Source organism: Andrographis paniculata, unplaced genomic scaffold (assembly GCF_009805555.1).
Source record: "Andrographis paniculata isolate CXL003 unplaced genomic scaffold, ASM980555v1 Contig12END, whole genome shotgun sequence".
Lineage (NCBI taxonomy): Eukaryota > Viridiplantae > Streptophyta > Magnoliopsida > Lamiales > Acanthaceae > Andrographis > Andrographis paniculata.
In genome coordinates this window covers 3,069,824-3,097,746 of record NW_026137402.1, presented here as the reverse complement: position 1 = coordinate 3,097,746, position 27,923 = coordinate 3,069,824, and the positions used below count along the sequence as shown (strand labels likewise).

The following is a 27,923-nucleotide window of genomic DNA, read 5'->3' as shown; positions in this document are numbered from 1 at the left end:
TCAACTGCCACGTTACCTCCGTTATGGCCACGTCAGCAATTTCCGTTAGTTTTTTAATTGTGAGACCAAAATTAATTGAAATTGTTTATAATTGGACAAAAATTGATTGAAATTGTTTATAATTTGATTAAAATTGATGAGTTTTTTATAAGGGTGTCAAAAGTAAACCCGACCCGAAAAACCGAATCAGTTCGACCTGAAATTTTTCAGGTTCAGGTTTGGGTATTTCGGGTTTGAAAAAAATCGGATCGGCCCGAACCCAAAACGAAAAAAATTCGTGTCGTGTTCGGATCATATTTCGGGTTGACCTGATAACCTGAAATATAAAAATCAGGTTAGGTTTTGAGTTTCGTATTTCGGGTTGACCTAAAATTTTTACTATTATTATTTTAATTTATAATATTTATATTATTTGAAATATAAAATAATATAAAATTTAAAATAAAAATAATATTTTTTAGGTCAATTTAATTTTTAAAAAATTTTCGGGTTTGTTTCGTGTCGGGTTTCGGGTGACCTGAAACTAATTCAGGTCAACCTGAACCCGACCTGAAAGAATTCGTATCGGTGTTTGGGTCTAAGGTTTCAGGTCAGATTTCGGGTTCAGGTTGACAATTTTTTTGTTATCCCCATGGCTCAAGCCGACATAAACACAACCCAAAAACACGAATTGACACCTCTAATTTTTTATTGAAATATTGGGACCAAAATTAATTTTTTTTCCTTTTATAAATTTAATTTAATACATATTTACATTATTATTTTTATTAATTATCATATCAATAAATATCAAAACTTCTAAAATCATAAAATTCAAATTCAAACCCACTTTTCCCAAATTACATGAAAGAAACACAATCTAAATTTTTAAATTCTCTTTATTTTATCAAATTTCCAATTTTTATTTTTGCTTCTATTATTTTATGTTTTTTTACGTTCAATTTCCATACCAATATAAGACCAAGCTTGTAGGGGGCAGCTCCTCCATTTTTTTATTTTAAATTATTTTATTTTCGCGCTCAATTATAGTACACACGAGACCAAGCCTTAAAGGCCCCTACGTAGACCATCAAAACAAACGAATTTCAATTTCATCTATAACAATATTATTATCAATTATCAATTAATTACTGTGTTTACTTAAAAGATTTTGATTTTGAATTTTGATTTTAAATAGTAAAATTTTGAATTGAAATAATTATTTGATGCAACATAAATATATATTGATGCCGCTGTTTTGAATGTAGAATGAAATTTTGTGTAATATAATAAATAAATAATAGGTATTTGATTTGATATTTTTGGGGGTAAAAAATAGTAAAATTATGGTGTGTTTGTTTGGGGGTTTAGATTTTGAGTTGGAATTTGAATAGTAAAATTTTTGAATTTGAATAGTTGTATGATGTGATATAAATAGGTGTTGATGTGATGTTTTGAATGTAAAATTGATTTTTAGTATAATATAGAAAATAAAAAATAGGTGTTTGATTTGATATTTTTGAGGAAAAAAAATGGGATGAATAGTATATTTAAAATCCAATCCCCCAACAAACACACTCTAGAGTAAAAACCCTACAAGTATTTGATACTCCCTCCGTCGTATCCATTTGTTTTTTACACGTAGTTGTAAAATATTAGTACTATATTGAGATGTAGTAGGAATAAAATATAAATGACTAAAATAATTTTATTAGTATGGTGTGATATAAATGTAATAATATTTGTGTAATATATTGTAAATTGTAAGGATATTTGTAACGTTAAGCGATTACTAAAAAAACTTATACTTTGTTATGAAACGGACTAAAATGAAGAAATATATAATTTATTATGCGAGAGATGGAATATAATAATTAATGTTTATAAATAAAGAAATCACACGCACACCCCTCATCTTCATCCTCATTTTGCTGCATTGCAATTGCAGGGTGTGACATTCAATTTTCATCGCTCATTTTCAATAAATAAAAATTAATTTATTTCACTATTACCCTTTATTCTAATGATAAATTCTAATGATAACTGCATTAAATACACCTACTCTTAAAAAAAAAAAAAAAAAAAAAAAAAAAAAAAAAAAAAACACTTACTCTGATTTTCATTCTTACCTATTTTATAATAATATTCTCTCCGTTCAGTAGAAAGTATAAATATTTTTATTTTGGGACGTCTAGTTACAAAGTAATCATTTAATTTAATACCTTATTTTTTTCAAAAATACTCCTATTTTACATCACTATCATTATTTTTATACCAAAAAAAAAATAAGGGCAAAAATATTATTTTATTATCTTTATCTCCCCACTATAATTAAAATACTGTTATTCCTTAATCTCCACGCCAAAAAGTAATTGTATACTTTTAGCTTTGACGGAGCGAGTATTAAATAAGGGGGGTTATATTTCATAAGTACAATTTGCCATAAATAAGTAATAAGAATAGCCCCTAATTCTATTATACTTATCCAAGATTCGCACCCAAACCTACCTAAATACTCAGAATGAAAAATAAAATAAAATAAACTTAGGCAGCAGTTATATGTGATGACAAAATCTGTTACCCTTAGCCAAACCATAACAATTTTGTAATTATAGATTACCCCCAAAACCACATATTAATGACACCCCTAATTACTTCACGTGTCATGCACGTCTATCGATGCGTTTAATTATTAATTAATTATTTACGTTTTCATTCAATCGTATATTATTTTAATATCAAATTTAGAAGAAAACATACCCATAATTATATTTATTTATTTATATATCTAGTGTATATATATATATACACGCGTGAATTCTTACCTTGTTTCTTCTCCGTCCCTCCGATTCCGACCATGTGGCGGCGCTGCGCTTTGGCCGCCGTAGTTTGGGCGGCGATTGTGGGAGCGGCGAGCGGCGAGGATCCTTACAGATTCTTCACATGGAACGTGACTTACGGCGTGATTCAGCCTCTGGGAGTTCCTCAGAAAGGAATCCTGATCAATGGACAGTTTCCAGGCCCCGATATCCACTCCGTCACAAACAACAACCTCGTAATCAACGTCTTCAACACCTTGTCCGAACCCTTTCTCATCTCCTGGTCAGGCAGTCAGTCATTCACTCTCTGCAACCAACATTCCTCACCTCGTAATCAATATATATCTATTTATTTATTTATTTAATTATTTTAGGAACGGGATACAGCACAGGAGGAATTCTTACCAGGACGGCGTTTACGGGACGACATGTCCGATCCCTCCAGGCAAAAACTTCACCTACAAACTGCAAGTCAAGGATCAAATCGGGAGCTTCTTCTACTTCCCATCCACCGCCTTCCACAAAGCCGCCGGCGGCTTCGGCGGAATTCGGATCCTCAGCCGCCCCCGGATTCCGGTCCCATTTCCGGCCGCCGCCGGCGATCTCACCGTTCTTATCGGCGAATGGTACAACACCGACCATACGGTACAATTCGAACGCTTTTGATCAATCGATAGATCGATGGATTTTTGTCCTGAAAGGCCGAAACCACCCGCAGGTTTTGAAGTCTAGAGTAGATAACGGCGAGCTGCTCCCCTTCCCCGATGGCATCCTCATCAATGGCCATGGAACCAAAACCAATCCATTCAAGATCAATGTGGATCCAGGGAAAACCTACAGGCTGAGAATATCCAACGTTGGCCTTCACCATTCCCTCAATTTTCGAATTCAGGGCCACACGATGAAGCTGGTCGAGGTGGAGGGCACACACACCATCCAGACTGTAATGGACTCCCTCGACGTCCACGTCGGCCAGTCCTACTCCGTGCTCGTCGCCGCCGACCAGACTCCCCGGAGCTACCACATTGCTGTATCCACACGTTTCACCGATAAGCCCCTAACCGCCACCGCCATTCTTCATTACAATCATTCCCGGGAGCCTGTTTCCGGCCCCACACCGCCTCCCCCCACCGCGGACATCCGGTGGTCCATGAACCAGGCCCTTTCCATCAGGTATATTTCTTTGAACTATACTCGATTTAATGTTACCATGGATGCCATGTTTAGTTATTGTGTTGTTTTCCAGGACTAATCTGACAGCAAGCGGTCCGAGGCCGAATCCGCAGGGCTCGTTCCGGTATGGTCAGATTAATGTGACAAGAACCATCAGGCTGGCGAGCTCGAGCGGATTGGTGAATGGGAGACCGCGCTTTGGGGTGAATGGCGTGTCGTTTGTTCCAGCTGACACGCCGCTGAAGCTGGTAGACTACTTCAACATTTCAGGGGTGTTCCGAGTTGGAAGCATTGCCGACAGCCCTCCTGAAAGCAGAGGCGTTCGCCTTGGGACATCGGTTATGGGAGCAGATTATGAGATCTTTGCAGAAATAGTGTTGGAGAACAATGAAATGTACATTCAAACCTGGCATCTTGATGGATTTTCCTTCTATGTAGTCGCGTGAGTGCATCATATCGGTTTGTTGTTCATCTTCCCGGACATCTGCTGAAGTTGGATCTTGCAGGATGGATGACGGGCCATGGTCACCTGAGCAGCGAAAAGAGTACAACCTCGTAGATGCTGTTTCACGCTGCACGACACAGGTGAGAATCAAGAAGAGACATGTATCGACAATTTGATGTCTGAAATAATGAACCTGTGTTGCGACTTACAGGTTTATCCCAAGTCATGGACTGCAATTTTAGTGGCGCTGGACAACGTCGGAATGTGGAACATGAGGACTGAGCTATGGGCACAACAATACCTCGGACAGCAGTTCTACATTCGGGTTTATACGCCTGTCGTGTCTCCCAGAGACGAATTACCGCTTCCAGACAATGCTCTGCTTTGCGGGAGAGCTGCAGGAAAGAAATTTTGATAGCTCCAGGATGATCCGGGGCATTGAAGTTCGATTACCATTCGGATTCCTTTCCTTGTCGAATAAAGAAAGCATTCTTTGACTCTATAGTTTCTTGATGATCCTTGTGTATAGACAACATAAAAATGTGTCCATCGAATTTCTGAGTCACCAATTCTGGCCATATGCAGATGGAATATGCTCTCTTCTTGTTTACACCGTACATAGTTTCGAAACAAAGATGCTCTTCTCTTTTCTCGTATCTTTATTGAAAGGACCAAGCCAATCGATGAATTCATTCCTTCACCAGCTACAATACAGTTAGATTCAGACAAGGGACAAACCTCCATCAAGCTTGGGGCAGCTGATCTTGTCTTTATCATCACAAGGCAGATTCAGGCATTCTTTTTTCCATTTTTTTCGATGTACATTCCTGTCTAGTGTTACTCTGCCGTCTGCTTGCAAAGCTATCACAGCCCGCATATTTGTCCTCAACTGTTGCACTTTCTACTCCCAACGCCATAAAAGGGGCCGTAACTCCGTCATCTACTCTCCAGACAGGCTTCATGCGTATACAACTGAATATACCAATGAAATGAAAGCAGAAATACTTAAACCTGCTTCTTTTTGCCGCATGGCTAAGAGTCGCGTCTCTCCATTTCTTTGTGGATTAATTATCTTGGCTCATTTCATCCTGCACTCTGCGGCTGATGCTGCTGCACCGCCTCCTATATTCGTGCTGGGAGACTCAACAGCTGATGTCGGAACCAATACTTACTTGTCGGGGAGTGTGGTGACAGCAGATGAACCCCCCTATGGAATCGACTTTCCACATCAACGGCCAACAGGAAGGTTTAGCAATGGCTTCAACAGTGCTGATTTTCTTGGTTAGTACATCCTTCAAAAGGAAATAAACACCAATCTTGATGATTGAGTGCTGACAATTTTTCCTTCATTGTTTCTCAGCCAGATTTTTTGGTCTCAAGAGAAGCCCGGCTCCTTTTCTGTTTCTTCTTACGCTAAAACCTCATCAGTTCCGGAAACATCTATTGCAAGGTGCAAACTTTGCCTCAGCTGGCGCCGGACTTCTTGATGAAACAGGTCCAAGGCTGGTAAGCCATGCTGTGCCAAACCTTTTGCTGAAAAGAATCAGTAACTTCCGAATGTAACTGTGTTTACGATGGCCAAACAGAGCGTCATCCCCTTGTCGCAGCAGATAACACAATTCTCCACAGTTAAGGATAATCTCACTGCCCTGATAGGACCATCAGCAACAAAGGAGCTACTTTGCAAATCACTCTTCTTCATCAGTATGGGAAGCAATGACATTCTGGGGTATTTCAGAACCAATTCCACCTTGCAGAAAGATCTGTTCATAGGGTCTCTGATCTCAACATACTCAAACCACATAACAGTGAGTATTTTCTTTAACTCAATGCACACCTTGATTAGTACTCAAACCACTAATTTCGAGAAATCTAAGCTACTAAACAGATACTTGGATGCTTTTCCTATGGTTCTAGAATCTATACAAGCTTGGGGCCAGGAAATTCGGTATCATAAGTGTACCTCCTATTGGCTGCTGTCCATCCCAGAGACTCGTCCAAAAAGCCCTGAATGGTGTCGATGGTTGCTTTGAGCCAGAGAACGACTTCGCCCTGGCATTCTACACGGCACTGGAGGGCCTTCTAAGCAACATCAGCTCACAGCTTCCTGATTTCAAGTACTCACTAGGAAATGGATACAGAATGACCATCGATGTTATAAATAATCCAGTGTTTGTTGGTAAGCAATCGATTAAAAAGTAACATAACACCATACCTTATTCAGTTTTGGTGATACTATCCAATCATGTTGTCAGGTTTCGACAATGTGGATACAGCATGCTGTGGAAGTGGATATTTGAACGCAGAAGGCTATTGCAACTTGAAAGCATCGCTCTGCCAAGATCGGCGCAGGTACTTATTCTGGGATCAGTTCCACCCTACAAAGACTGCTTCATTCCTAGCAGCTCAAATACTCTACGGGGGTCCTCAGTATTATGTTTCACCAATAAATTTCTCTCAGCTGAAGGGCTGATAGCATCCAAGAGAATGCATCTTTTGAGCACTTACAGAATAAAACCAAGTGACACAGAGAACTTGATTTCTCTTCAATACTAATTAATGGGCTACGGCACAACATTTCTAAAACCAAATGAATCTTTCGGTTTATTGAGTGCTAACAAAAGTATATACATCTAATCCTGCTTCATTAATATGTAATAAAAACACTCAGCTAACTTAAATCATGGGATGCATTCCACAAACTGGTTGGCAATATTTCCTTAAAGCTTCAGAATTAGATTGCTAGTAATCAGCTATCAATACCAATGACTAATCATGACATCACAACATAAAACATCCTAAACAGCATTTTCCATTCAAAGTACAGTACAAGAACAAACACATAAGAAGCTGCATTGTTAGTCCCAGCATGCCATGTCCCAAACAATCAAAACTATAAACAATAAACACACATTCTAGTAATCATCCACGCGAATGAACAGTATCATCCTTGAATTTTCCAGTTTACAACATGGATGGCAGCATTCTTTCATAAAAAGCTGTTTATGTTACAAGCAAATTATCAGTAGCTGCCAAAACCATGTCAATGCTATCTTGTGGTAAGGATCATTCATATACATAGAAATCAAAGTTTTTATTTTTAGATTGGCTGTCCAGGTTTGATTTATTATATCAACCTATCCAATGCATCATGTGATGTAAACACGGTATTTGTGTCCGAGGCAGGAGGGTGAGGCTGTCTCACGCAGAGGTCAGCATACTGCAGCTCAAATTCATCATGGCCAATAGGAATGATACAAGGTGTTCATGAAAAGATGTCCTCATCACTTGTCAGCCACCTGCCACGTTGGAACGATACCAAACTGTTAAGAGGGATGTACATGCACCAAATAATGACATAAAGAAAATTCACAAGGGCCAAAATTAATCAGGGCTATAAAATGCAATTTTTGTGACATGCAGAAAGAGAAAGCGATAAAATTTTCCATCCCTTGGATACTTTTTAGTGTTAAACTGGTGCTGTTTCAACTTTTAAATACCATCCTTAAAAAATGCAAAAACAGATGGAAAATCCAAAATAGTGTTGATGGCCATTTTCACTTCAACTAATATCTGATGGAAGTTAGGTTAACAAGAGTTATATTCCAATCATCTCAGATGTAGCAAAAAGATCTGTTTTATTTTTGTTACTTGTAACAGTAAAGCCTGGCCATCTCAATTTTATGACACTTATTATCTTGTGCCATCATCTACATCTATTAGAATCCCAAACCATTCTCAACATCAGATATAAATCTGATTTTACTTTTTCTACTATAGTCCCAATGGCTGGGTAGGTAAATATCAGGACGGGTCCGTTACTTCACTAGCTTCAAGCCAGAAAGGCAGATCTTTTTATCACTTGATATGTGCGTATTAAGAGGACACAGCAACCAACAGGCAACACAATCCTCCCCATTACATCCTTATAATAGCAACAGATTGATCAAAGAAATTTATATAAATTTCGGCAGCCTATAAGAAAATGGCGGACTTTACTAGAAAATTTTGTTCACAGCTAAAGGAAATTATGGACTCATCAACCAATCAGACATTTTATCCAATTAATAAGTAATACGCAACAAATTTTCAACATATTTTACTACCAGTGAGACAACAGTAAAACTTTTAATCTTATTCAGTGTAAATTAGATTTATACCTTGTTTAGAGGGTTGTCAGGAGATTTCTTCCAAAGTTTCCAAATCAAATCCTTGTATTGAGTATGTGTGAGACCTGGTTTTTCTTCCTTCAATATTGGAAGCTCAGCTTCTTCAAAAGCCTGAAGACATAAAATTAGTTTAGCAGTATATTTATTCATCAATAATTCTAGAAACAATCTACTTGAAACATTAGATATATGAACAGTTGGATCGAATAGCAGATAACCAACATAATAAATCAGCCAAGCAATTGATTCCTCATTACAAGAACTCAATATCAACATGAATATGATTAAAACAATATATATATATGTATGCACACATCTCAGAGAAAACCAGTTCAAAATCATACCTTGAATGCAGCCTTGAGCCTCTTCTCAGGATGCTTATCCACCGGCAAACTATCAGCAACGGCCATCTGCGCAATAGCTTCCTCCACCGTCCGCGCCTCAATAATAGTATCATCACGATTTACATTCGCAACAGTCACCATTCTTTCATACTCCTCCTCATCCGCGACCCGGCTCTGCTTCTTCTTCTCCTCCTCGCTGCGCCGCTTCATCGCCTCGTCTTCCTCCTCCTTCCGACGACGCAGTTCCACCGATGTCACCTTAGGCATTGGCGCAGCAACCCTATTCGCCTTCTTATCGGGCTTTTTCATGCTTTTCTCAAGCTCTTTCTCTTCCAGCTCGGCCAAGCGACGCGCCTCAGCTTTCTTGGCGGCAGCCTCGGCTCGCTTCTCCGCTTCCTCTTCACGTTTTTTAGCGGCTCGCGACTTGGCTCCCTCAGCTTCTCGCCAGTACTGATCCTCTTTCTCTCTGGCTTCGCGCTCTTTGCGCTCGGATTCGGCAGCACCTTTCCGTGCCCTAGACGCCTCCGCCTTGCTGTTAACCCCCATTTTCTTCGGCATTTTCAACGATCAGCTTTATTCTTCTTCGAGGATTCAATCAATCCAACAATCGACGACGAGATTATCCAGAAAGCAACCGAACCAGAGAATATTCGGGAAGGTGTCGATCGATTGGATTTGGGGCCGATCAGCGAGCGAGCTTACGGAAAAGAATAAGAACGTAGCGTAGCGTAGCGTTGTCTTCTAAAGAGTCAAATACGAACTGGGCCTAATTCATGGCCTTCAGTCCAAATATCCTTTTACGGCCCATTAAAAATAGTAATATGCGGAGTCGTCTTCTAGAATAGTTTACTCGAAATAAATAGTTATGAATTTTACTATTTTATTTTTTTTAAAAAAAAAAATCATATCATTTTTTATTTAATACCGCATCAAAAATTTATTTTACATTCAAAATATCTATCACGTCAATATATAAATATCATATTAAACAAGTATTTCAATTCAAAGTTTTATTATTAGAAACCAAAATCCAAAACGCAAATGTGTTTGTTTGTTGGTTTTAGGTGTTTTAGTGTGGATTTTTGAATGGTAAAAAATTTAATTTGAACAAGTGTTTGACGTGATATAAATAAAAATTAGATTTAATATTTTGAATGTAAAATAAATTTGAAGTACTTTCTCTGTACAGCAAAAAAAATATACACAAAATACTATTATTTTTTAAACTTCGTGCCAATAGTAAGCATATACTTCTTAAGAAGACGGATGAAGTATAATATTTTTTAAAAAAAAAAAACTAACGATTTGATTTGATATTTTTAGGAAAAAAAATAAAATTGAATAGTAATAGTCCGTCGTAAAACCCATAAAAGAGCACAAGAGAGAGTTGTTTGGATTTTAAAATTTTGGTTAATTTAAATAGATTTAGAAATTTTACAGAATTTATATATGATTCGATTGATTTTGTTTATTGATTTTCATGAAATTTTATAAATGCGATTATATTATTTATTCAATTATTATTTTGATTGATTTGATTTGATTATTTATGAATTTATATAAATTTTTCACTAAAATTTATAGATTAAATATTTTTTGTATTGATTCATATAAATTTTATAGATTTCCGTATCGTAAATATATATGAAGTACACTTGTATAAATATATAATTTTAAATATCTAATAAAAAAATTAATATATATTAGTTTTTTTTAAAAAAAAATTAGTTTGAAAGATATTAATAATAAGTTAAGATATTATTTTATTATTTTTATATGAGTAAAGTTGTTAAACTTTAAAATACATCAATTCTCTATCAAATATATACACCATATCTATATCATTTCATAGATAGTATAAAAGTAAATTAAAATATTTTTTTTAAAAAAATATATAACAAAACAATAAAATTTAGATCAAAATAGAAAGGTATATAACCGTGTAGAATTAAATATAATTGCGTGACAATATGACCATGCATAATTGTACACTGAATTATACACGGCCATGTGATAACATGGCCATATATAATTGTACATAGTCGTGTCATTTACACGTTACCTGCACGTCAACCATGTAACGTCCATGTCAATAATTTCTATTAATTTTTTTTTTAACAGTGGGATCAAAATTGATTGAAATTGTTTATAATACGACTAAAATTTATGATCTTTTCATATTGAAACTAAAATTGATAAATTTTAATTATATTAGAACCAAAATTGATTTTTTTTTCCATTATTTTATTTTATAGCATATTGCATTTAAATTACAATTTTTAATAAAAAATCAAAATCAAACTTAAATAAAATAAATAAAAAAATAACTAAATTTATTTGTTGAAACATCTCTTACTCGATTAATCATCTCATTTATTTTTCCGAATAACTTAATCTAATATTTATATACCAAACATAAGAATCAAATTTCATTATTTGTTGATTTTTTTATCTACAAATTTATTTTCTAGTCTCTGTAATTTTATTTTTTGTACCAAACGAACTATACAAATATTTTAGCAGTAATACGTTATTACTTTTACTATAAAAATAGATACTTTTATACCAAACAAAAATTATAATAAAAAAATTATTTTGAATTAAAATGAAAAAAAAATATAATTCATAAAGTTTGTAGAGGGAGGGAGTAATAATTTTAAAGTGTGACAACGAAATTTGTAGTATATTGCAAATTTAGAAATACTAATTTAAAATTTAAAAATATTAAAAAATTATATATAATACCTCGTTTGTTCGATAAAATCATTCTTTTCTTTTTAAATTTTGGTAAAATTATCTATAACTTCCTTTTATTTCGATATTCAGCGTAAATTCTTTATTTACTTTAAAACTTGTATGACATTCATTTATATTTTAAAAAATATTCCATAAAACTTCTATGTGGTTTTAAAACTCAGCGCAAATTTTCATTTTATTGCATTACGCCCTTTATATTTTTAAAAATATTGCATGAAACCCTTTGTCATACAAAATATATTTATAAATATATGAAATCATCTTCTTATCATACAAGTGAGCTTTCATGGTGGAGGTTTCATACAATATTTAGTATAAGAGAATGTGATGCAATTTTTTAAAGTATATGAAAATTTACGTTGAATATTGAAATCGCAGGGAAATTATAAGCAATTTTACTTTAAATTTATAAAAAAAATAAAATAATTTTACGGAACGAAAAAATATTTGATATGATATTTTATAATAAAAAAATAATTAATAATATAAATTATATGAAAAATACCAAACATAAAATGCATCGTCCGTAAAAATAAAAATAATAAAAAAACTTGTTATTTTATTACATAATTTGCATAATTTTTTTTGTAAAGATATATTTTTAAATAAAAATTTAAGAACAAACAGTTGGTGACTACTAAAAACCATGTTGCATAGGCAACTCAATAATTGCGTAGTCAGTCAGTCAGTCAATTGACTGCTACCATTATTTTCAATGATCTTTGTAATTATTTATGTCAATTACTACTATGAGTATAAATTTATAGTATCAACATACATGCCAAATTATGATGATAAAAATAATAACAATAGTAATAATTATTTTCCATCTAAATATATATATATATATATATTTTGATATGTTATAAAAAAAATACTTCTTAGGTTTCAACGGTCTTAATTACTTTTTACATGTTAATTTTTTAATTTTAATTATTATATCAAAATATAGTACAAATTAAAAAAAAAATTACAAAAATATTTCAATTAATGTTTTCTAATATTAATATAATGACATTTATACAAAATTATATAAATATAAAAATATTTTTAATTTTAAGTACAATGACCAAAAAGTAAATGCGACCATAGAGACAGACTGAGATGAGGGAATATCATAAGGTAGTTATTTTTTTAGAAAGAAAATGGTTAGTTTTATACTTTTTTTTTTTTGTTATAAGAACTAAAAAATATTACTCCCCCGTCCCACATAATTTGTCCATATTTTCTATTATCGTTCGTCCCACATAATTTGTTATTTTTAAAAAATATATAATTATATTTTAATGGCATTTAAAATTTAAAATTTTTTAAATCTTAATTAAACTATTTAGTTATTTTAATTTTAATTTATAATTATTTTTACTAATATATTTTTTAATTATTTACTAATCATACTTTACCTAAATTGTAGTGTCTACGGTAATATACTCAAATTAATTATTATCTATTTTTATTAAAACTACTCAAATATTTGAACAAATAATTCAAAAGTATAAGGCTATTTGATATAGTAGCATCTACAACTTAAATAGGGACTGTTATTCTTAAATAACTAGTTACCATATTATATTATAGTACTCTATTATTATTATCAATGAATTTTAATATCATAGTCAAACCTCTTAAATATGTTTTTCCACAGCGTTGTTTCAGTAAGTCAGTCAGTCAGTCAGTCTCTTCTATGGCAGCAGCGAGGTGAGTGCCGGTGCCCGCAGAAGATGGTCGTCAAGCCACCGACGCGCCGCACCCAACGCCGTCAATCACCGCCGCTTCATCAGCATTTATCGTGCGCGCTTCCCTATCAACGCCGTCTGTAATTCCCAACTAAATCATCGACTGCAGCAAGTTAAGGTAATTCTCGAATAACGTGAACGTGGCTCTGAGATCTCCGTCTCTGCACTTTTGCTCTAGTTTTCAGCATCAATGGAGGAGCGAAGACAGGAGAGGCGTCGGAGTTACAGCGCCGCCAGCGGTGAAATTAGCGACTTAGGGAGCTTCAACAGTGATGCGGAGGCGGAAGAGCGCGGTGGCGCGTTTTCTCCCTGTCGCGCCAGCAGCTCGACGCCTTTGCGGCCGAAATTCAGTTTTTCTTTGATCAGAGACGAAAAGGATGAGGTCGAATGGGACGATGAGCCGATTGGTGAGAAGGATGAAGTAGCGTGGGACGATAAGCCTCTGGATATGTCAGGTTCGTCCTCGCTGCTTGCTTTTCTACAAATTTTGTCGCGTTAACTTCATCCATGTTAGATCTGATCGTCGTATACATCTAATTGATCATTCTGTGTACAAAATCGTATTTCAATATGTTTATGGATGATGTGATCCGTGATCCATCTGCGTCGGTGCACTTTTTGAACAGTGGAAGAATTTTCCGATTCTGTTTTCCCTATTGGATTATCTGGATTCCTTATACGATTTGCTTGGCACAGTAATGGAAATAGAGATGATGAAGGAGAGATTTGCAAAGTTGCTTCTGGGTGAAGATATGTCTGGAGGGGGTAAAGGAGTTTGTACTGCTCTAGCTATATCAAATGCTATCACCAATCTTTCTGGTAACTATGATAAAACCATATATGTAGATTTTGGCAGAATTGTGTTCATCATGTAATTCATCTAACTCCTTGTTTGGAATGATAGCATCTGTATTTGGGGCACAGTGGAAGCTGGAGCCATTGGTTCCACAAAAGAAGGCCTTGTGGTTCAGGGAGATGGAGTGGCTGTTATCCATTGGTGATTCAGTTGTGGAATTTGTGCCCAAAATACAGCAATTTCCAGGTGGTGGAACCTATGAGATAATGGCAACAAGACAGAGGAGTGACTTGTACATAAACTTAGCTGCACTCAAGAAGCTTGATGCAATGTTGATTAGCATTCTGGATGAGTTTGAGGATACAGAGTTTTGGTATGCTGATGGTGGAGTTGGTGTAGATGAAGAAGACAGATTCTCATCAGAAAGGTATTGTGAGAGGGCCTCAGTTAGGCAGGAGGGCAAGTGGTGGCTTCCATGGCCTAAAGTTCCTGAGAAAGGATTGTCCAAAGATTCGAGGAAGATGTTGCAGCAATGCAGGGATTGTGGAAACCAGATACTGAAGGCAGCCTTGGCTATAAACAGCAATGCTCTTTTTGAGATGGACATTCCAACTGCCTATTTGGAAAGTTTACCAATGGTCATTTCCCAACTCATTCTTCTTGATCAATAGTAATTACCTCATCGCATGATTTATAGCGTTCGTAATTTCCTTGCAGAATGGAAGAGACTGTTTGGGCAATACCATATATGAATCCTTGACGGCTGATCGCTTTGAACCTGAATCCTTAATTGATTCCCTGGACTTGTCATCAGAGCATCAGGTCCTGGATATTGCAAATAAAATTGAGGCAGCTGCGCACGTGTGGAAGCTGAAAGAGCGAAAAAAACACCTGGATACTCAGAAATCTAAGCGGAAGGCGTGGAGCAGCAAGGTGAAGAGCTTGGGATCTGATGGGGACAAGAATCAATATCTAGCTGATCGCGCCGAAACCCTTTTGCAGTATCTAAGACAAAGATTTCCTGCACTTCCGCAAACTGCATTAGATATGAGCAAAATCCAGTACAACAAGGTGGTTAAGCTCTTAGTCTTTCTTCTTCTTCTTCTTCTTCTTCTTCATCGTGTATTACTTACATCGATGGTCTTTCTTGCAGGATGTCGGGCATGCCATACTAGAAAGCTATTCTCGAGTAATGGAGAGCTTGGCGTTCAACATAATTGCGAGGATTGACGACGTGCTGTGTGTGGACGATGCCATCAAGCGCAGCGCCGCATCAGAGCCTGTCCCCAAACCAGGTTTGAAGAGGGGAGAAGGTTTCAATGGCCTGCCAATTCAAAAGAAGATATCGCCGAGTCCCTTCTCAATTTACACCCCGCCGTACACTTCTCCTTTGTCCAGCCCGCCCTTGATGAGTAGCCCAACGCCGGTTAAGAGTCCTTCCCGTGGCCATAAACCCGACAGTGTCGTGCCTCTGCCTGCTGACATGGATCGAGTTTGGTCGCGCCGTCTAAGCTTTCATTGATTCGATTCATATAGCGGGTATTGTCAGTTGTGTCTTCTACCTATATATCCATCCATTATGTATATTTGTCTCAGCCTATGAAAGTATTAATACTATTGATCTTTAGCATGGCAAAATATAAGGATAAAACAACACGCTGATGAGATATTAGTAAATGAGAAACCAAAAATTAACAACAGATTTGGCGATGGGTTAGATCCAGATACAAATCAGAAGTTAAACCAGTCGATTATCGATGTAAAATAGCTAAACAAACCTATATCTTCAATACAATGAAATGTTGGAATTATTCAGCAAAAGTATATCCAGCAAATCACTCTCAAACGTTCAGCTGATTCATCCCATCCTAAATTCACACAAAAACAAGGCAGCAACAATATTACAACAAAGAAAGAAACAAATAACACAAATACACTACAAGAAATCAAGAATAAAAACAGCCAATGCAAAAGCAATCACAACTTACTTCTATCGACGTCGTCGTAGAACAAATCCATTCGGGAGGGGGCCAAAACATCTTCGAATAACCCCCCTGACCGATTATCGATTCAATGTTCCCACTCCCCAAATCAAACACTCCTATGCCGCGGGCCTTCGACGCCGCTTCATCTTCCCTACCATAATACTGATCAGTGAAGAATATGCAGTTCCCCCTGTGCCCGCCATCCGGGAAAATCTCAGCAGCCGCCGCAGAGAACGTGCAATTCTCACCCAAAAACAACATCCTATCGCCCAAATCATTGATCTCAATCCATCCAACACTTTCATCTAGCCTGAACACCTTGAACTTCACTGTCCTCTCACTCATAAAACGATCGAAATCCTCGTAGAACTCCAATACCTCAATGAGACCTGAATCATCTGCTGGTCCTATGCTCAAATACATATCAACTAGCAATAGCTCCTTATTTGATTCCACAATAAACTTCTTATCTCCTCCAAAGATTGAATCAGCAATGGTGTTCACATTCAAATTCTCACAATCCACAAACACTAGTTTACCTGAGTTATCGACTGCGTAGAAATTCCCTTTCCACAGAATCACATCGTCGTATGGAGAAGGTAGGTAATCAATCACGTTCCATTTCTCATCCCCGGATTTATAGACTACCAATTTCCCAGAGACGTGGATTGTCAGGAGCACAAATCCATCATCCAGATTGTTGTTCATAACCGCTACTTTCTCCATGTAAAGATTCCCCGCCTCGCCAATCGAACTCGCCAGCGGCCTGAAATTGATATATTGAAGAGCATATTCTTCGCCCAATTCGCACACCCTAAGATTCAGGGAATTAAAGAGTTTGGGAAAATCATCGGGTAAGGCTTTAAATCTGGCGCGAGACAGCGGCTTGAGAAGATGCATCCGCGACGGGTTATCCCGTTCGAGTTTGATGATCCACGAGGGAATACAGTCGGCGATTGGCGATCGGATTGAATAGACAGTGCGTCGAGAGAGGTGGAAACCCCAACTGGTGTCTGAGATGCCGGAATTAGGTAAAATGGGGAAACGGTTAGCGGCGTGTGGGGGTGGAACGGCGAATCGCCAGGTGGCGCAGACGGCGCGGAAGCGCAGGCGATCGGTGGCGGTTGGAAGCTTCTCGGAAATGAAATGGAGAAGCTCCGCCAGTAAGATGGACCAATCGGCCATGGAAGCGGGATCGAACAATGTGCAGGGGTTTCGATTTGGAAATTGGAAAATGGAAGAAGTTCGGATTCAGGATTTGATTTGATTTTATTCTAAGGAGAAACAACGTGGCCACAAAGACTCCCATACTCATATCATACTCGTACACTAATAAATAAAATAAAATAAAATAAAAAATAAAATGAAAATTCAGATCTCGTTGATGGACAATAACTTCAAAATTTGTAATTAAAATTTATACTATGATCAAGATTAATTCTTGAGTTCGTTCTTTTTTTTTTTTAACCCAAAGCTAAATGAGTATGAGCTTTGATGCAAGATTCAAATCCTCTGACGCATTTTGAGGCAAGATTCAAGCTTTTCCATGGCAGCTACATTTCCATCGGCGGCGCCAATATCTTTCAGCAGCTGCAACCTTTTTCCGATTTCCGATTCCGGCAACGGAGGAAGGTCGGCGTCAGGTTTCCGATAGCATACAAGTTTCACCATCATCCCCTGCAAAACACACAAGAAAACAGTAAATGCTGAGCAATATTTGTTGTACACTGCAGGCTTTAATTCATGTTCGTGTTCATGTTCCAGATCGTACCTCGCGTTGCTGCTGTTTACGGGAATAGTCTCGTAGCAGAGACTTCACGAGCCTATTCCGGAGAGCGAGCATGCTGTCAATTGCATCCCCAAATACAAAACACGAAAGATGGTGCAGTGCCAACGCGAACGCCATTGAACCCCGGGTAGCTGCTTTATCCAGTGCGCCGGAGACCCATGCCTTCGCATACATTTCAAGGATTCTTTCATTGTCCTGCATCAAAATCAGTTGACGACAATAATGATAGTGATGATGATGATGATGATGAACACCAGTTTTCGTTGTAAAAACTGAATGATGGCTGCCCATACCTCAATAGGTTCGAGATATCCTTCTGCCCTGGTTAAGCATTCGGTAAGTGGAGGCAAAAGTTGAAGAGCATGAGCATTCGACAAAGCATTCCATGTGGCGAGCCGAACAGAATGTTCGACAGATCTGTGTAGATACATTGCAATTTGTCTCCCGAATAAAATGTCGCCATATGATTCAGCTGCAAATTGATCTACCACCATTTCAATAAAGGTGGAGTAGTTCTCATGGATATCCGACTCAAATCGCAGGGAAGAACATCCTTTATCAATGGTTTCACCATAAACATTTTGTAAAGTTTCAAACACATCTCGGCTCTTCTCGTCATGAAGAACGCTCATCCCAGAGAGTAGTACAGCAGACATTGCATGCAGTTTCCAAACGACGGGAACATGTTTGACAGGAGAGCCGTGGCAGGCAGGCATTGCTTCAATACCAAGAAGAAAGAAGAGCCCAGCTTTGGAAATGTCACTTTCTTTGTAGTGAAGGGTGGAGATTGCACTGAGAAACCAATGTGATGGAAGAGGCAATCTTTGATAAGTCCACTCCAGTTTTAAACGAGACATCTCTTTCCCAGCGGGGTTTGGCGAATCCAAGTCCTCGTGAATGGTCTCCAGCAACCAGCTCTCTTTCTTCTTAGATCTGTGGTTTAACCGACTATCTGCATCTTCAGCCTTCTGTTTCTTCTTTACAGTAAGCCACCTGTTCCTAAAGTGAGCAATCAAAACATCGGCATATAGCTGTAACTCCTCACCCGTATAATTCCAACCAAATGGTCGACATCCCTTTCTACTATAAAGGAACTGTTGGATGCCCAAGCCAAGATGCTTTAGAACAGAAACCTGGAATATGAATTTCAGTAACTTTTCAATGAAAGAACTGTTTCCAGGGCCCCCAATCAAGCAAGCGGAGAGCGAGCAATTTAGCATTTGCATTGCAAGGCTTTGTCCAGGTTCTAAGGGATCTTCTACAGTGGGCACTTCAGAAATTTCAAGCAAGTAAACGAGCAATCTTGCATCCTGCTGAGCCAACAGAGTGTTCAAGGACCAATACCCTCCACCAGCGGCACCCCAGCCAACACCGGCACCTGGAGCTGGGCCTCCTCGGCCAAATGTCTCAACAGATTGCATACATTGCCACTCGTTGGCAATTAGTTCCATTAAAGCAGTCAGCAAATCTTGCATCTCGACACCACATGAGTTGAGCATCCCATTGGCAAGAACCTTATCTTCCATCGAAAGATTCTGATTTTGAAATTTTGGGTTTCGGATATCAAGGTCTGCATGCTGGATCAAGTTATCGACAGAGGTAATGACTTGGAGTAATCCTTGGAGACAACATGAAGAAGATATGGCCAATTCTGGTTCCACTCTAAGCCTCAAGTTCCATAAATACTTAAGTATGGAAGCGTCTTCAGAAAGATTGTTGCTGGAGATCGAATCTCCAACTCCTGAAAATCTTAAATATCCATTTCTAATAATTTCAAGTCCAAGCTTCGGGACAAAGTCTGGAAGCCATGGCAAATGACTATTAAGCATGGTGTCCTCTGGGGTAGCTGCTTTCAGAACTGTTGAGAACATATTCAAAACAGAAGAAATGATCCATAAGATGGAAGTTTTATACGAATCGTGCAAACCACAAGAGTCACCATCTTTATCTTGACAGTTGAAGATTCTGGATACATGTGGAATCTTTTTAACAGCTATCCACTCGAGAGATTGATCAATGATAGAACCAAATTGACCCCACAACCAATTCTCTTCAGACCTAGCGGCAGCATCCACTTTTTCAGGCGTCTGTGAATAAAACTTAGTAAGTCGACCTGCTAAAACATCCAGAAGAAGGTATACTTCCTTTGCGATGGCACAATATTCCTTCATCACATCATTGTCGATTAGCCTCTCAAATTCAGGCACACTCAACAAGGTGCATAATGAAGCATATAGATTAGGAAAGTCGGAAATGCAGTATCCGTAGTGAAAGAAGATCTTCCAGAGGCGCAATTGTTCAACTAACAAAGCTGAGGAAAGTTTGCAGCCATCTCTCCCAGATTTTACCCAATGCTCTATAGAAAATGGGTGTCGGAATAACTGCCAAGTCACCTGTTGGAGAATTCCATTATTTATAAATGCTAAGCAGTTCTTGTTCTCAAGCTCAGCCAACACCTTTTGAAACACAAGGAGATGAGTTAGAAAATAAGGAGCATATCACGCCATGGGAACAAAGATCCGAATCATCAGGAAAAATGAAAGATATAACTGTTTTGTGAAAAAAAAGCATCAAATTATGAGGCACAACTTACTTTGATGAGTGTAACCGATTTGATCTTGCAAGCATTAATTCCCATTGGTTCTTTTGAAGTGAATCTGCTTGCAATTGTCTGAACAAGCTTCCCACAGTCCATGACAGCAGCAGCACATGTCGGAGAATGCCTTGATATTGCAATCAAGATAGAAATCAAGCATTCTTCTAGTGGTGCGCTAGGATCTGTCTGGTACCACATAAACTCACTATAAGTACTTTTAGAGGCAGACATTACTATGAATTATTTCATGCCGTAATTACTTTTCATAGTTCAGATCTCATGCAAGCAAGTGTAGCATATTTGCATTGGATGCTTACCTCCATAAGATGGCAGATTCTTGGAAGAATACCCATTCTAACAAGACCGGCACCAATATCCTGCCCAGCAACAAAGACATCATCCTGAATGGTGTGTTCATCTTCAGTTTTATCCCCTGCAGATTCCTCACCAAAGTAAAGAATGTTGGAAGGTTTGGTATTATATTTCCAAAATCCACCACGAAGAAATCCGGATTTGACATCTGGTTTACTTCTAAAAACAGGAGCAGTACAAATACCCCCTGCATAAGAGGGTAACTTCTGAAGAAAAAACAACAAAGCAAGTTACAACGATGGCCTCCAACTATCCAAGATTGGTTAGAAATATGAACAATAAGTAAATATTTTTAAGAGACAAAATTATACCTCTGAGACATCAAATATTGTATCATTCATCTCATAGCTGAGCGCACATTGAATGGCTTTGGCACAAGCAAGTACCACAGAGTTGTGGTTATCGTCAAGGGAAATTCTACAATTAGAAATAACAGAAAGAGGTATCATGAATGACAGTCATAGTTTTAGGATGACTTTCAGTGATACATTATAAGATGCAATAAATATTATCGGGAAACAGTCGTGGGACAATTTACAAAGTTGCATCTCACCATACAGATAATTAATTAATAATTTAATCTCCATCGTTCTATAGACCAATAAGATGCTACTTACCAATTATGATGGACAAAACTAAAATGTTAGCATTGGGACTTGGGACATGGAAATTTTGGATTCAACAATCCTCACACCATGTCACAGTCAACTAACTTGATATGCATACAAGAGAGTTCGCAATTTTTAGATATACCTCAATGCTAAAGAAAGCTCAGGTTCTGGACCAAGAGCAAAGGCCCAGATAGCCTCCCAGTCAACAGATTCCTTGGCATCACCAACTTGATTCTGACAGATGTTGTGAATCGCCAGATCAAGAATAGCTGCAATAAGATGTAAAGCAAGAGCGCGCTGCCCAGGAACCTGAAAAGTTTCCCAAAAATCATTTGTCATTAATACACAATGCATTTGATGTTTTCAAAATGTCATCTCTGCAAATAACAATTTCAACTAACCACACTCCTAGTTAGGGCCACTGCCTCTTTGATTGTGTAGCCAGCAGCACCAGGGTCACCTTCAGTTCTAAGAAAATCACGTTCTGACACATTATCTGGATTGTATCCACTTTTAGATGTTCCATTTCCTAAAACCAAATGAATCGTAATCAGAAACTTCTCAAGGGGAAAAAAGACTTAAGTCAACTGATCCATCATGTATAGGATATCATGGCCTAAGAATTCAAAGGCATAAAGTGCCACAACATAAGTTTTTCAAGACACAAAACTGGCAAGATGTATAATCTTTAGCCAGCCCATTAATGGTTTAAATTAGAAGATACAAATTTTTGTTAGAAAAGATTTCAGGTGAGTATGTCCTGAAATTTGTGATCCTACAATTAAGCATGAGTTCATAGACACTAGGGCAGGAAATAATTGACCAACTCCAAAGCCTAATTTTCTTTCTTCAGAAAAAAGACAAACAATAAGTTACTCATTGGATTAACAAACATCAAAATAGCACAAAAAGTAGAAACTTATTTTACCCTTAAAATAACCATCACATGGGTTTGCAGTCTTACCAGCATCTGATAAATGAACAGAATCCCAGTTAATAACGTTCCCATCCAAGGAGAATCTCATATCTCTGACGCGCTCAACTCTTTTGCTCCAAGCTTCCCAAGCACTAGAATTCTTTGGATTTATATTTGAGAGATTTTTGTCTTCCATTGCATCGCCAGTAACCATATCTATTCGCTTATCAGATCCAGAGCTCCCATGGCTCGATGCATTTTTATCATGCTGCACACCATTTGCCTCGCTGTTTGTATTATCAGAGTTTGAAGACTTGTTCCTAACTTTGTCTTGGCCCCGTTTCTTCAAGGCCTCAATCCTTTCTGGATTCAACTTTGCCATCACTTCAGCTTGTGATTCAGAAATCTCATCAGCAGACATTGATGCCAGTTGAGCAGAATTCTCAGAATCAATCTGCCTTTGGAGATTGCCATATTCAGCGCCCACTAACTTCTGTGCAGCAAAACCAGAACTATCCTTTTTCCTGATTTTTTCTTCGCCCCGTTTCTTCAAGGCCTTAATCAAATCTGGATTCAGCTTCGCCATTATTTCTGCTTGTGCTTCAGCAATCTCTTCATGAGACATCTTTGCCAGCAGAGCACGATTCTCAGAATCAATCTGATTCTCAAGACTTCCATCCTCTCCACCTACTAACTTCTGTGCAGCAAAACCAGAACTATCCTTCTTCCTAATTTTTTCTTGGCCCCGTTTCTTCAAAGCCTTAATCAAATCTGGATTCAGCTTCGACATTATTTCTGCTTGGGCTTCAGCAATCTCTTCATGAGACATCTTTGCCAGCCGAGCATGATTCTCAGAATCAATCTGATTCTCAAGACTTCCATCCTCTCCACCCACTAACTTCTGCCCATCAAAACCAGAAACCATATGGGACTTCGGCATGTGATGCATTTCCAAATCATTTTGCCTTTCTTCACTCAAAACTAATGAAGCTCTACCTGACTCTCTATCCCCTGGCCCAGAAATTTGCATGCTTAATTCCTCAGAAACTTTTCCTTCGGCTTTATCGTCATCTTCCCTCTCAATCATGTGCCTCTCTTTTTTCTTCTCGTGGTGCATGAAACTAGGCTCACTTTCCAACATCTCATGCCACCGGCTAAAATCCAAACCTCTCTTCTCTTTCCTTTGTATTGGCTTAGCAACCAAGCCCACCCCATTCCAATCTTCCTCATCTTCAAGATCATCCATATCATCATTTTCATTGACAGCATTGAATTTTTCCACTTTAGGAGTCCAATGCTGTTGAAGAACATTAACAAAGTAATCAACGCATCAACTATTAACAAATCCAACAGAAATTACGACAACAATGAAAAGCCAACTTATCTCATACAACTTAATAATCCAAATTGAGACAAGAAAAAAGCAAGAATTCATGTTTGTTGAACCGAGATACAATCATAAAAAAATACCGAACAAACACGGTAGAAAGGAATGCGGAAACAGCATAAATACACATACTGGACCGTGTGAACGGTGGCGGGCAACCGGAAAGGGCAGAACAGTGGGGCGAGGAGGCGGCAATCGACCGGAAGACCTACTCTGTTGATCATCTGAGAAGCCCTTTTCGACTATGCCGCCAACCAACTGCGCAGCGCTTTCTTCACTTACTTGGAGCGGAATTGCGCCTAAAATCTTGGCTTTGGGGTTTTGGCGCCGTCCGCTAGCCTCTTTTTCCATAGCTGCTCCGGTTTATTTACAAAGAGTTTCTTGTCCTGATCAAATGACAAACGAGGGATTCAGTTTCAAAATTCTACGTCCGTATGCGCTGAGCCAAGAGAATTTCACAGGAGAATTGATGAATTACTTTGACCCGACCAGTGTGTACTGTTGCAGGTGGGCAGTAGAGCGTTCGGGTTAGACTTGCCCTACCGGTTCCGGACCGGCGTTTCGAATCGCGGTTCCCCGTCGAACCGAAAACCATTTTTGAACCGGCGGTTCATCATTTTTATTACTATTATAATAAAGTGTGTGTTTTTAAGTAAAAATCTCTTAAATTTTACTATTTTACAATAATATTTAATGGAATATTCTATTAAATATTATTTTAATATTAAATATAATTTTTTTTTTAATTTTTTATCAAAGAAGAGCATTCATTATTTTAAGTCATCTAAGCAAAGCAATGCAATAGATGTAGGACAAAAGAAAATAAAACTCCTGCAAAAATAGTGATATACTAAACCTAATTAGTATTAACAAAAATTTTCAGATAATTCCAAGAAACACATGATTCATTTTAAACATACCTTCTAAAGTTTTTTTTTTTTTTTTTTATTTTACAGAATTTTTGACAAAAGTAAAGTAAAATAAATCATCACAAAATAACTAAAAAAAAATATATATATATATATATAGAACAAATAAAAGAATATCAAATTTAACGAGGTTCGAAAAAATAATATTTAAAGTCTGAAACCTAACCAAAATTATACTACTTAAGAGATTAGATAAATACATATATATATATATAACGCAGTTAAAATATAAATATTGTATTGTAGGATAATCTAAATCAAAGGTAAAAAAAAGATCAATTTATAGAAAAAAATCATCCCCAATTCACTTTTCCTAATTGATGTTGGAGAAGGAGTCACAATTTTTTTTTCCCAACATTTTTTTCCCAACAAATCTCAGTATTGGCAACCTCCAAGATATATATTATGTCTCTATAGTTGACAAAGTAACGGTAGACTATAAGATAGATTTTCAACTAACTTATGCGTTTACAAGAGTAAACATTTAACCAATAGTTGATTATCATTTATGTGGGATGAATGGAGTATTATTTTATCTCACAAAATATCATATTAAAATATTAATTAAATAGATTTTTTATTTAATAATCAATTTTAAATTAATTATTATCTATGAGAATCTCCCTTGGAGGTTGGAGCAGACAAGACAAGGGTCGATGTATTCTTACATATGTATATACATGCAACATATGCAAATCAATTGAGTACAATTGGCCAAGTCTTGAACTCGATCTTTTATTTTATACCCGAAAAATCACAATTATTATTATTATTATTATTATTATTATTATTATTATTATTTTTATTCAAATGCATTTTAGGTAAACTTTGATTGAACTAGTAATATTTATATATTATTATTAGTTTCGTATTTGATGAGCTGGGTTGTTTGTGCATATGAATCACATGTTAAGGCCACTAACTTTAAAAAATATCAAATCACAATCTATGTTTTATTATTTATGCTTCATCCGTCAAATAACTATGTATCTGTTTGTTTTCTATAGGGAGTTTTAGAAATATTAGTATTATATTGAAATATAATAGAAATACAATAAAAATGACTAAAATAACTTGTTAGTATTGTGTGATATAAAGATAATGATATTTGTGTAATATATTGTAAATTGTAAAGATATTTGTAATGTTAGATAGATATTACAAAAAAATGGAAACGGATATTTTGTTATGGGACATACTAAAATGAAAAAATGGATACTTTGTTATGGAACAAAGGGAGTATTATATTAAAATTTGTTTTTACATTCAAAATATCATATCATCACCTGGTTTATATCACATTATATAACTATTCTAATTCAAAATTTTTACTATTTAAATCCAAATTCAAAATTCAATCCCAAAACAAACACACCCTTAATAATAATTGAGTTGGACGCGTATATATTTTGTGTGTTATAATTCGTCTGATTTGATTTGACTGATTAATCTAATGAATTCTCACTTTAAATAAATAATAATCATTGAGCTGCACCGATCCGATCGGAATCAAGTAAATCAGTATAACAATAATAATGTGTGTTTATTTTAATTTTTCTTTTAATATGGAAATTCGCCGACGCTACCTAATGCGTGTTTATTTTAATTAAATATATATACAGTGGTGGCTAGTAAATTAGTATTTCCTATGTCCCAAAACTATGGTCTTATTTGAGTTAGACACGAGATTTAAGGAATATTGATATTATATTGATAGTCGGTAAAAAGTATGAGTAAAATACTTTTTTACTCTTGTGAGTGTATTAGTGTAAAAAGTAGTGATATTTGTTTAATAATAATAAAAAAGTAGAAATAATTTTATGATGATACGAGTATTTATGAAAATAAGACTATTGTTTTAAAACAGACAAAAATGATAAACAAGACTATTGTATTGAAACTGACGAATTACTATATTCAAATATAAAATTAATTGATTTAAACATGTTAGGAATTAAATTGTCCTGTACTAAAACTCCTTTAAACACTTTTTCAATAAATTATTAAACTATAGTACTTATAGATACCTTTAATTTAATGATCAAGTTAATAATCATCTTAACTAATCCTATTCAACTAATCCTATTCATCCATATCTGAAGTGATGCATATATCTAATATATAATACTCCCTCCGTCCCGGATAGTATGTCTACGTTGCCGTTTCTATCCGTCCCACATACCATATCACTTTTCTTTTTTGAAAAATGATTACACACTTTAATCTCATTTTAAATTTTTTAATTTTAATTAAACTAATTAGTTATCTTAATCTTAATTTATAATTATTTATATTATAGAATAATTATTTTCACTAATACATTTTTAATTATCTACTAATTACACCCCTCCTAAAATACCGTATCTACAGTGTAGCAGACACGGTATCTGGGACGGAGGGAGTATAAAGATTGGAAATTTGTAAACTTCTTTTGTAAATGTGAAATTGATTATCCATCCAAACAAAAGGGCGTGTTCTTTCCCGTAGGGTCTGATTTGCAGGGTATTAGGTTCGGCCGGGGGTTTACCTAGTGTGCACTTTCGAGTAGCGGCTGCGAGTTTCCACGTCATCCAAAAAAAAGGGCATGTTCTTTCATCAAAGGGTTAAAATATTTTACGAAATTTAAAAAAAAATTGTATTATTATTCATAACGAAGATAAAGATCTATAAATAAAAATAATATACAACTCATATCAACTCAAATAATAACCTAACATAGGGATAAAATCAAATCTAAAGCAAATATCTTTAGCATCTTTTCAAATTCAAGTGGTTTCATAGGAACAATTTGAGTTTTCAAAAAATATCGAACATGATGCAGCTACAATAGTCTACCGTATTAGAATTAGACGTAGTGTTTTTTTTTTTTTTATTGAATTAGAGTCGAAAACAACCAGTCTTTCAACATAGTTGAAAACGACGGAATTCTTGCTAAAGTCGAAAACAACGAGACTCTCAACGCAGTAAAAAAAACGACTTTGATATAGTTTCAATTTATATTTCATTTGAAATATATTAGTTGGGTGTGGTTATTATCGATATGTATAGAATAAAATTTTACTTTCTCAACATTTTGTTTGCTAGAATTTACTTGGAGGGGCTAATTTTTTAAAATAAAAA

General features: G+C 36.2%; 6 protein-coding genes across 9 annotated transcripts; 3 read left to right on the top strand and 3 right to left on the bottom strand.

The window, feature by feature from the left end:
- Positions 1 to 2,613: 2,613 nt before the first annotated feature.
- LOC127254430 (L-ascorbate oxidase homolog) lies at positions 2,614 to 5,051 on the top strand. 3 transcript variants are annotated; one of them, XM_051279537.1, is made up of 6 exons: positions 2,614 to 3,089; positions 3,173 to 3,443; positions 3,517 to 3,971; positions 4,045 to 4,413; positions 4,478 to 4,556; positions 4,628 to 5,051. In XM_051279537.1, the coding sequence occupies exons 1-6, from the start codon at positions 2,923 to 2,925 to the stop codon at positions 4,829 to 4,831; spliced, it is 1,545 nt and encodes a 514-aa protein (XP_051135494.1). In that variant the 5' UTR covers positions 2,614 to 2,922; the 3' UTR covers positions 4,832 to 5,051. The 3 variants fall into 3 exon arrangements, with proteins under 3 accessions (XP_051135494.1, XP_051135487.1, XP_051135482.1); XM_051279530.1 differs by having other exon boundaries at positions 2,615 to 3,081; positions 4,045 to 4,365; positions 4,628 to 5,050; XM_051279525.1 differs by having other exon boundaries at positions 2,617 to 3,081; positions 4,628 to 5,047.
- Positions 5,052 to 5,204: 153 nt separating this feature from the next.
- LOC127254453 (GDSL esterase/lipase At4g28780-like) lies at positions 5,205 to 7,205 on the top strand. Its single transcript, XM_051279548.1, has 5 exons — positions 5,205 to 5,697; positions 5,777 to 5,922; positions 6,003 to 6,224; positions 6,334 to 6,595; positions 6,672 to 7,205. Exons 1-5 carry the CDS (start codon positions 5,406 to 5,408, stop codon positions 6,887 to 6,889), a joined length of 1,140 nt encoding a protein of 379 aa, XP_051135505.1. The 5' UTR covers positions 5,205 to 5,405; the 3' UTR covers positions 6,890 to 7,205.
- LOC127254463 (uncharacterized) lies at positions 7,206 to 9,639 on the bottom strand. Its single transcript, XM_051279557.1, has 3 exons — positions 8,930 to 9,639; positions 8,577 to 8,696; positions 7,206 to 7,715 (listed from the first exon to the last, which is right to left on the bottom strand). The coding sequence occupies exons 1-3, from the start codon at positions 9,485 to 9,487 to the stop codon at positions 7,701 to 7,703; spliced, it is 693 nt and encodes a 230-aa protein (XP_051135514.1). The 5' UTR covers positions 9,488 to 9,639; the 3' UTR covers positions 7,206 to 7,700.
- Positions 9,640 to 13,337: 3,698 nt separating this feature from the next.
- On the top strand, positions 13,338 to 15,845 carry LOC127251805 (rop guanine nucleotide exchange factor 1-like). Of its 2 annotated transcripts, none has more exons than XM_051275692.1 (6): positions 13,338 to 13,498; positions 13,601 to 13,877; positions 14,119 to 14,241; positions 14,327 to 14,856; positions 14,936 to 15,289; positions 15,372 to 15,845. In XM_051275692.1, exons 2-6 carry the CDS (start codon positions 13,613 to 13,615, stop codon positions 15,738 to 15,740), a joined length of 1,641 nt encoding a protein of 546 aa, XP_051131649.1. In that variant the 5' UTR covers positions 13,338 to 13,498; positions 13,601 to 13,612; the 3' UTR covers positions 15,741 to 15,845. The 2 variants fall into 2 exon arrangements, with proteins under 2 accessions (XP_051131649.1, XP_051131640.1); XM_051275683.1 differs by having other exon boundaries at positions 13,338 to 13,502.
- Positions 15,846 to 15,999: 154 nt separating this feature from the next.
- LOC127251816 (F-box protein SKIP23-like) lies at positions 16,000 to 17,493 on the bottom strand. Its single transcript, XM_051275705.1, has 2 exons — positions 16,207 to 17,493; positions 16,000 to 16,086 (listed from the first exon to the last, which is right to left on the bottom strand). Exons 1-2 carry the CDS (start codon positions 17,386 to 17,388, stop codon positions 16,060 to 16,062), a joined length of 1,209 nt encoding a protein of 402 aa, XP_051131662.1. The 5' UTR covers positions 17,389 to 17,493; the 3' UTR covers positions 16,000 to 16,059.
- Positions 17,494 to 17,641: 148 nt separating this feature from the next.
- Positions 17,642 to 24,360, bottom strand: LOC127251797 (transcriptional elongation regulator MINIYO). Its single transcript, XM_051275671.1, has 10 exons — positions 24,007 to 24,360; positions 22,536 to 23,784; positions 21,973 to 22,100; positions 21,714 to 21,880; positions 21,272 to 21,377; positions 20,906 to 21,166; positions 20,586 to 20,774; positions 18,286 to 20,448; positions 17,975 to 18,187; positions 17,642 to 17,880 (listed from the first exon to the last, which is right to left on the bottom strand). The coding sequence occupies exons 1-10, from the start codon at positions 24,223 to 24,225 to the stop codon at positions 17,707 to 17,709; spliced, it is 4,869 nt and encodes a 1,622-aa protein (XP_051131628.1). The 5' UTR covers positions 24,226 to 24,360; the 3' UTR covers positions 17,642 to 17,706.
- Positions 24,361 to 27,923: the final 3,563 nt, after the last annotated feature.

Bases quoted from the DNA above. Each gene is read 5' to 3' on its own strand.
- LOC127254430 (XM_051279525.1), top strand. From the start codon at position 2,837: ATGTGGCGGCGCTGCGCTTTGGCCGCCGTAGTTTGGGCGGCGATTGTG. The intron at 3,082-3,172 runs GTCAGGCAGTCA...TAATTATTTTAG, and splicing joins GAACCCTTTCTCATCTCCTG to GAACGGGATACAGCACAGGA. The intron at 3,972-4,044 runs GTATATTTCTTT...GTTGTTTTCCAG, and splicing joins AACCAGGCCCTTTCCATCAG to GACTAATCTGACAGCAAGCG.
- LOC127254453 (XM_051279548.1), top strand. From the start codon at position 5,406: ATGAAAGCAGAAATACTTAAACCTGCTTCTTTTTGCCGCATGGCTAAG. The intron at 5,923-6,002 runs GTAAGCCATGCT...ATGGCCAAACAG, and splicing joins ATGAAACAGGTCCAAGGCTG to AGCGTCATCCCCTTGTCGCA. The intron at 6,596-6,671 runs GTAAGCAATCGA...TCATGTTGTCAG, and splicing joins AAATAATCCAGTGTTTGTTG to GTTTCGACAATGTGGATACA.
- LOC127254463 (XM_051279557.1), bottom strand. From the start codon at position 9,487: ATGCCGAAGAAAATGGGGGTTAACAGCAAGGCGGAGGCGTCTAGGGCA. The intron at 8,697-8,929 runs GTATGATTTTGA...TTATGTCTTCAG, and splicing joins GGCTCAAGGCTGCATTCAAG to GCTTTTGAAGAAGCTGAGCT.
- LOC127251805 (XM_051275692.1), top strand. From the start codon at position 13,613: ATGGAGGAGCGAAGACAGGAGAGGCGTCGGAGTTACAGCGCCGCCAGC. The intron at 14,242-14,326 runs GTAACTATGATA...TTGGAATGATAG, and splicing joins TGCTATCACCAATCTTTCTG to CATCTGTATTTGGGGCACAG. The intron at 14,857-14,935 runs GTCATTTCCCAA...ATTTCCTTGCAG, and splicing joins ATTTGGAAAGTTTACCAATG to AATGGAAGAGACTGTTTGGG.
- LOC127251816 (XM_051275705.1), bottom strand. From the start codon at position 17,388: ATGGCCGATTGGTCCATCTTACTGGCGGAGCTTCTCCATTTCATTTCC. The intron at 16,087-16,206 runs GTAAGTTGTGAT...GTGTGAATTTAG, and splicing joins CTACGACGACGTCGATAGAA to GATGGGATGAATCAGCTGAA.
- LOC127251797 (XM_051275671.1), bottom strand. From the start codon at position 24,225: ATGGAAAAAGAGGCTAGCGGACGGCGCCAAAACCCCAAAGCCAAGATT. The intron at 22,101-22,535 runs GTAAGACTGCAA...ATTTGGTTTTAG, and splicing joins TGTTCATTTATCAGATGCTG to GAAATGGAACATCTAAAAGT. The intron at 20,775-20,905 runs GTAAGCATCCAA...ATGTGGTACCAG, and splicing joins GAATCTGCCATCTTATGGAG to ACAGATCCTAGCGCACCACT.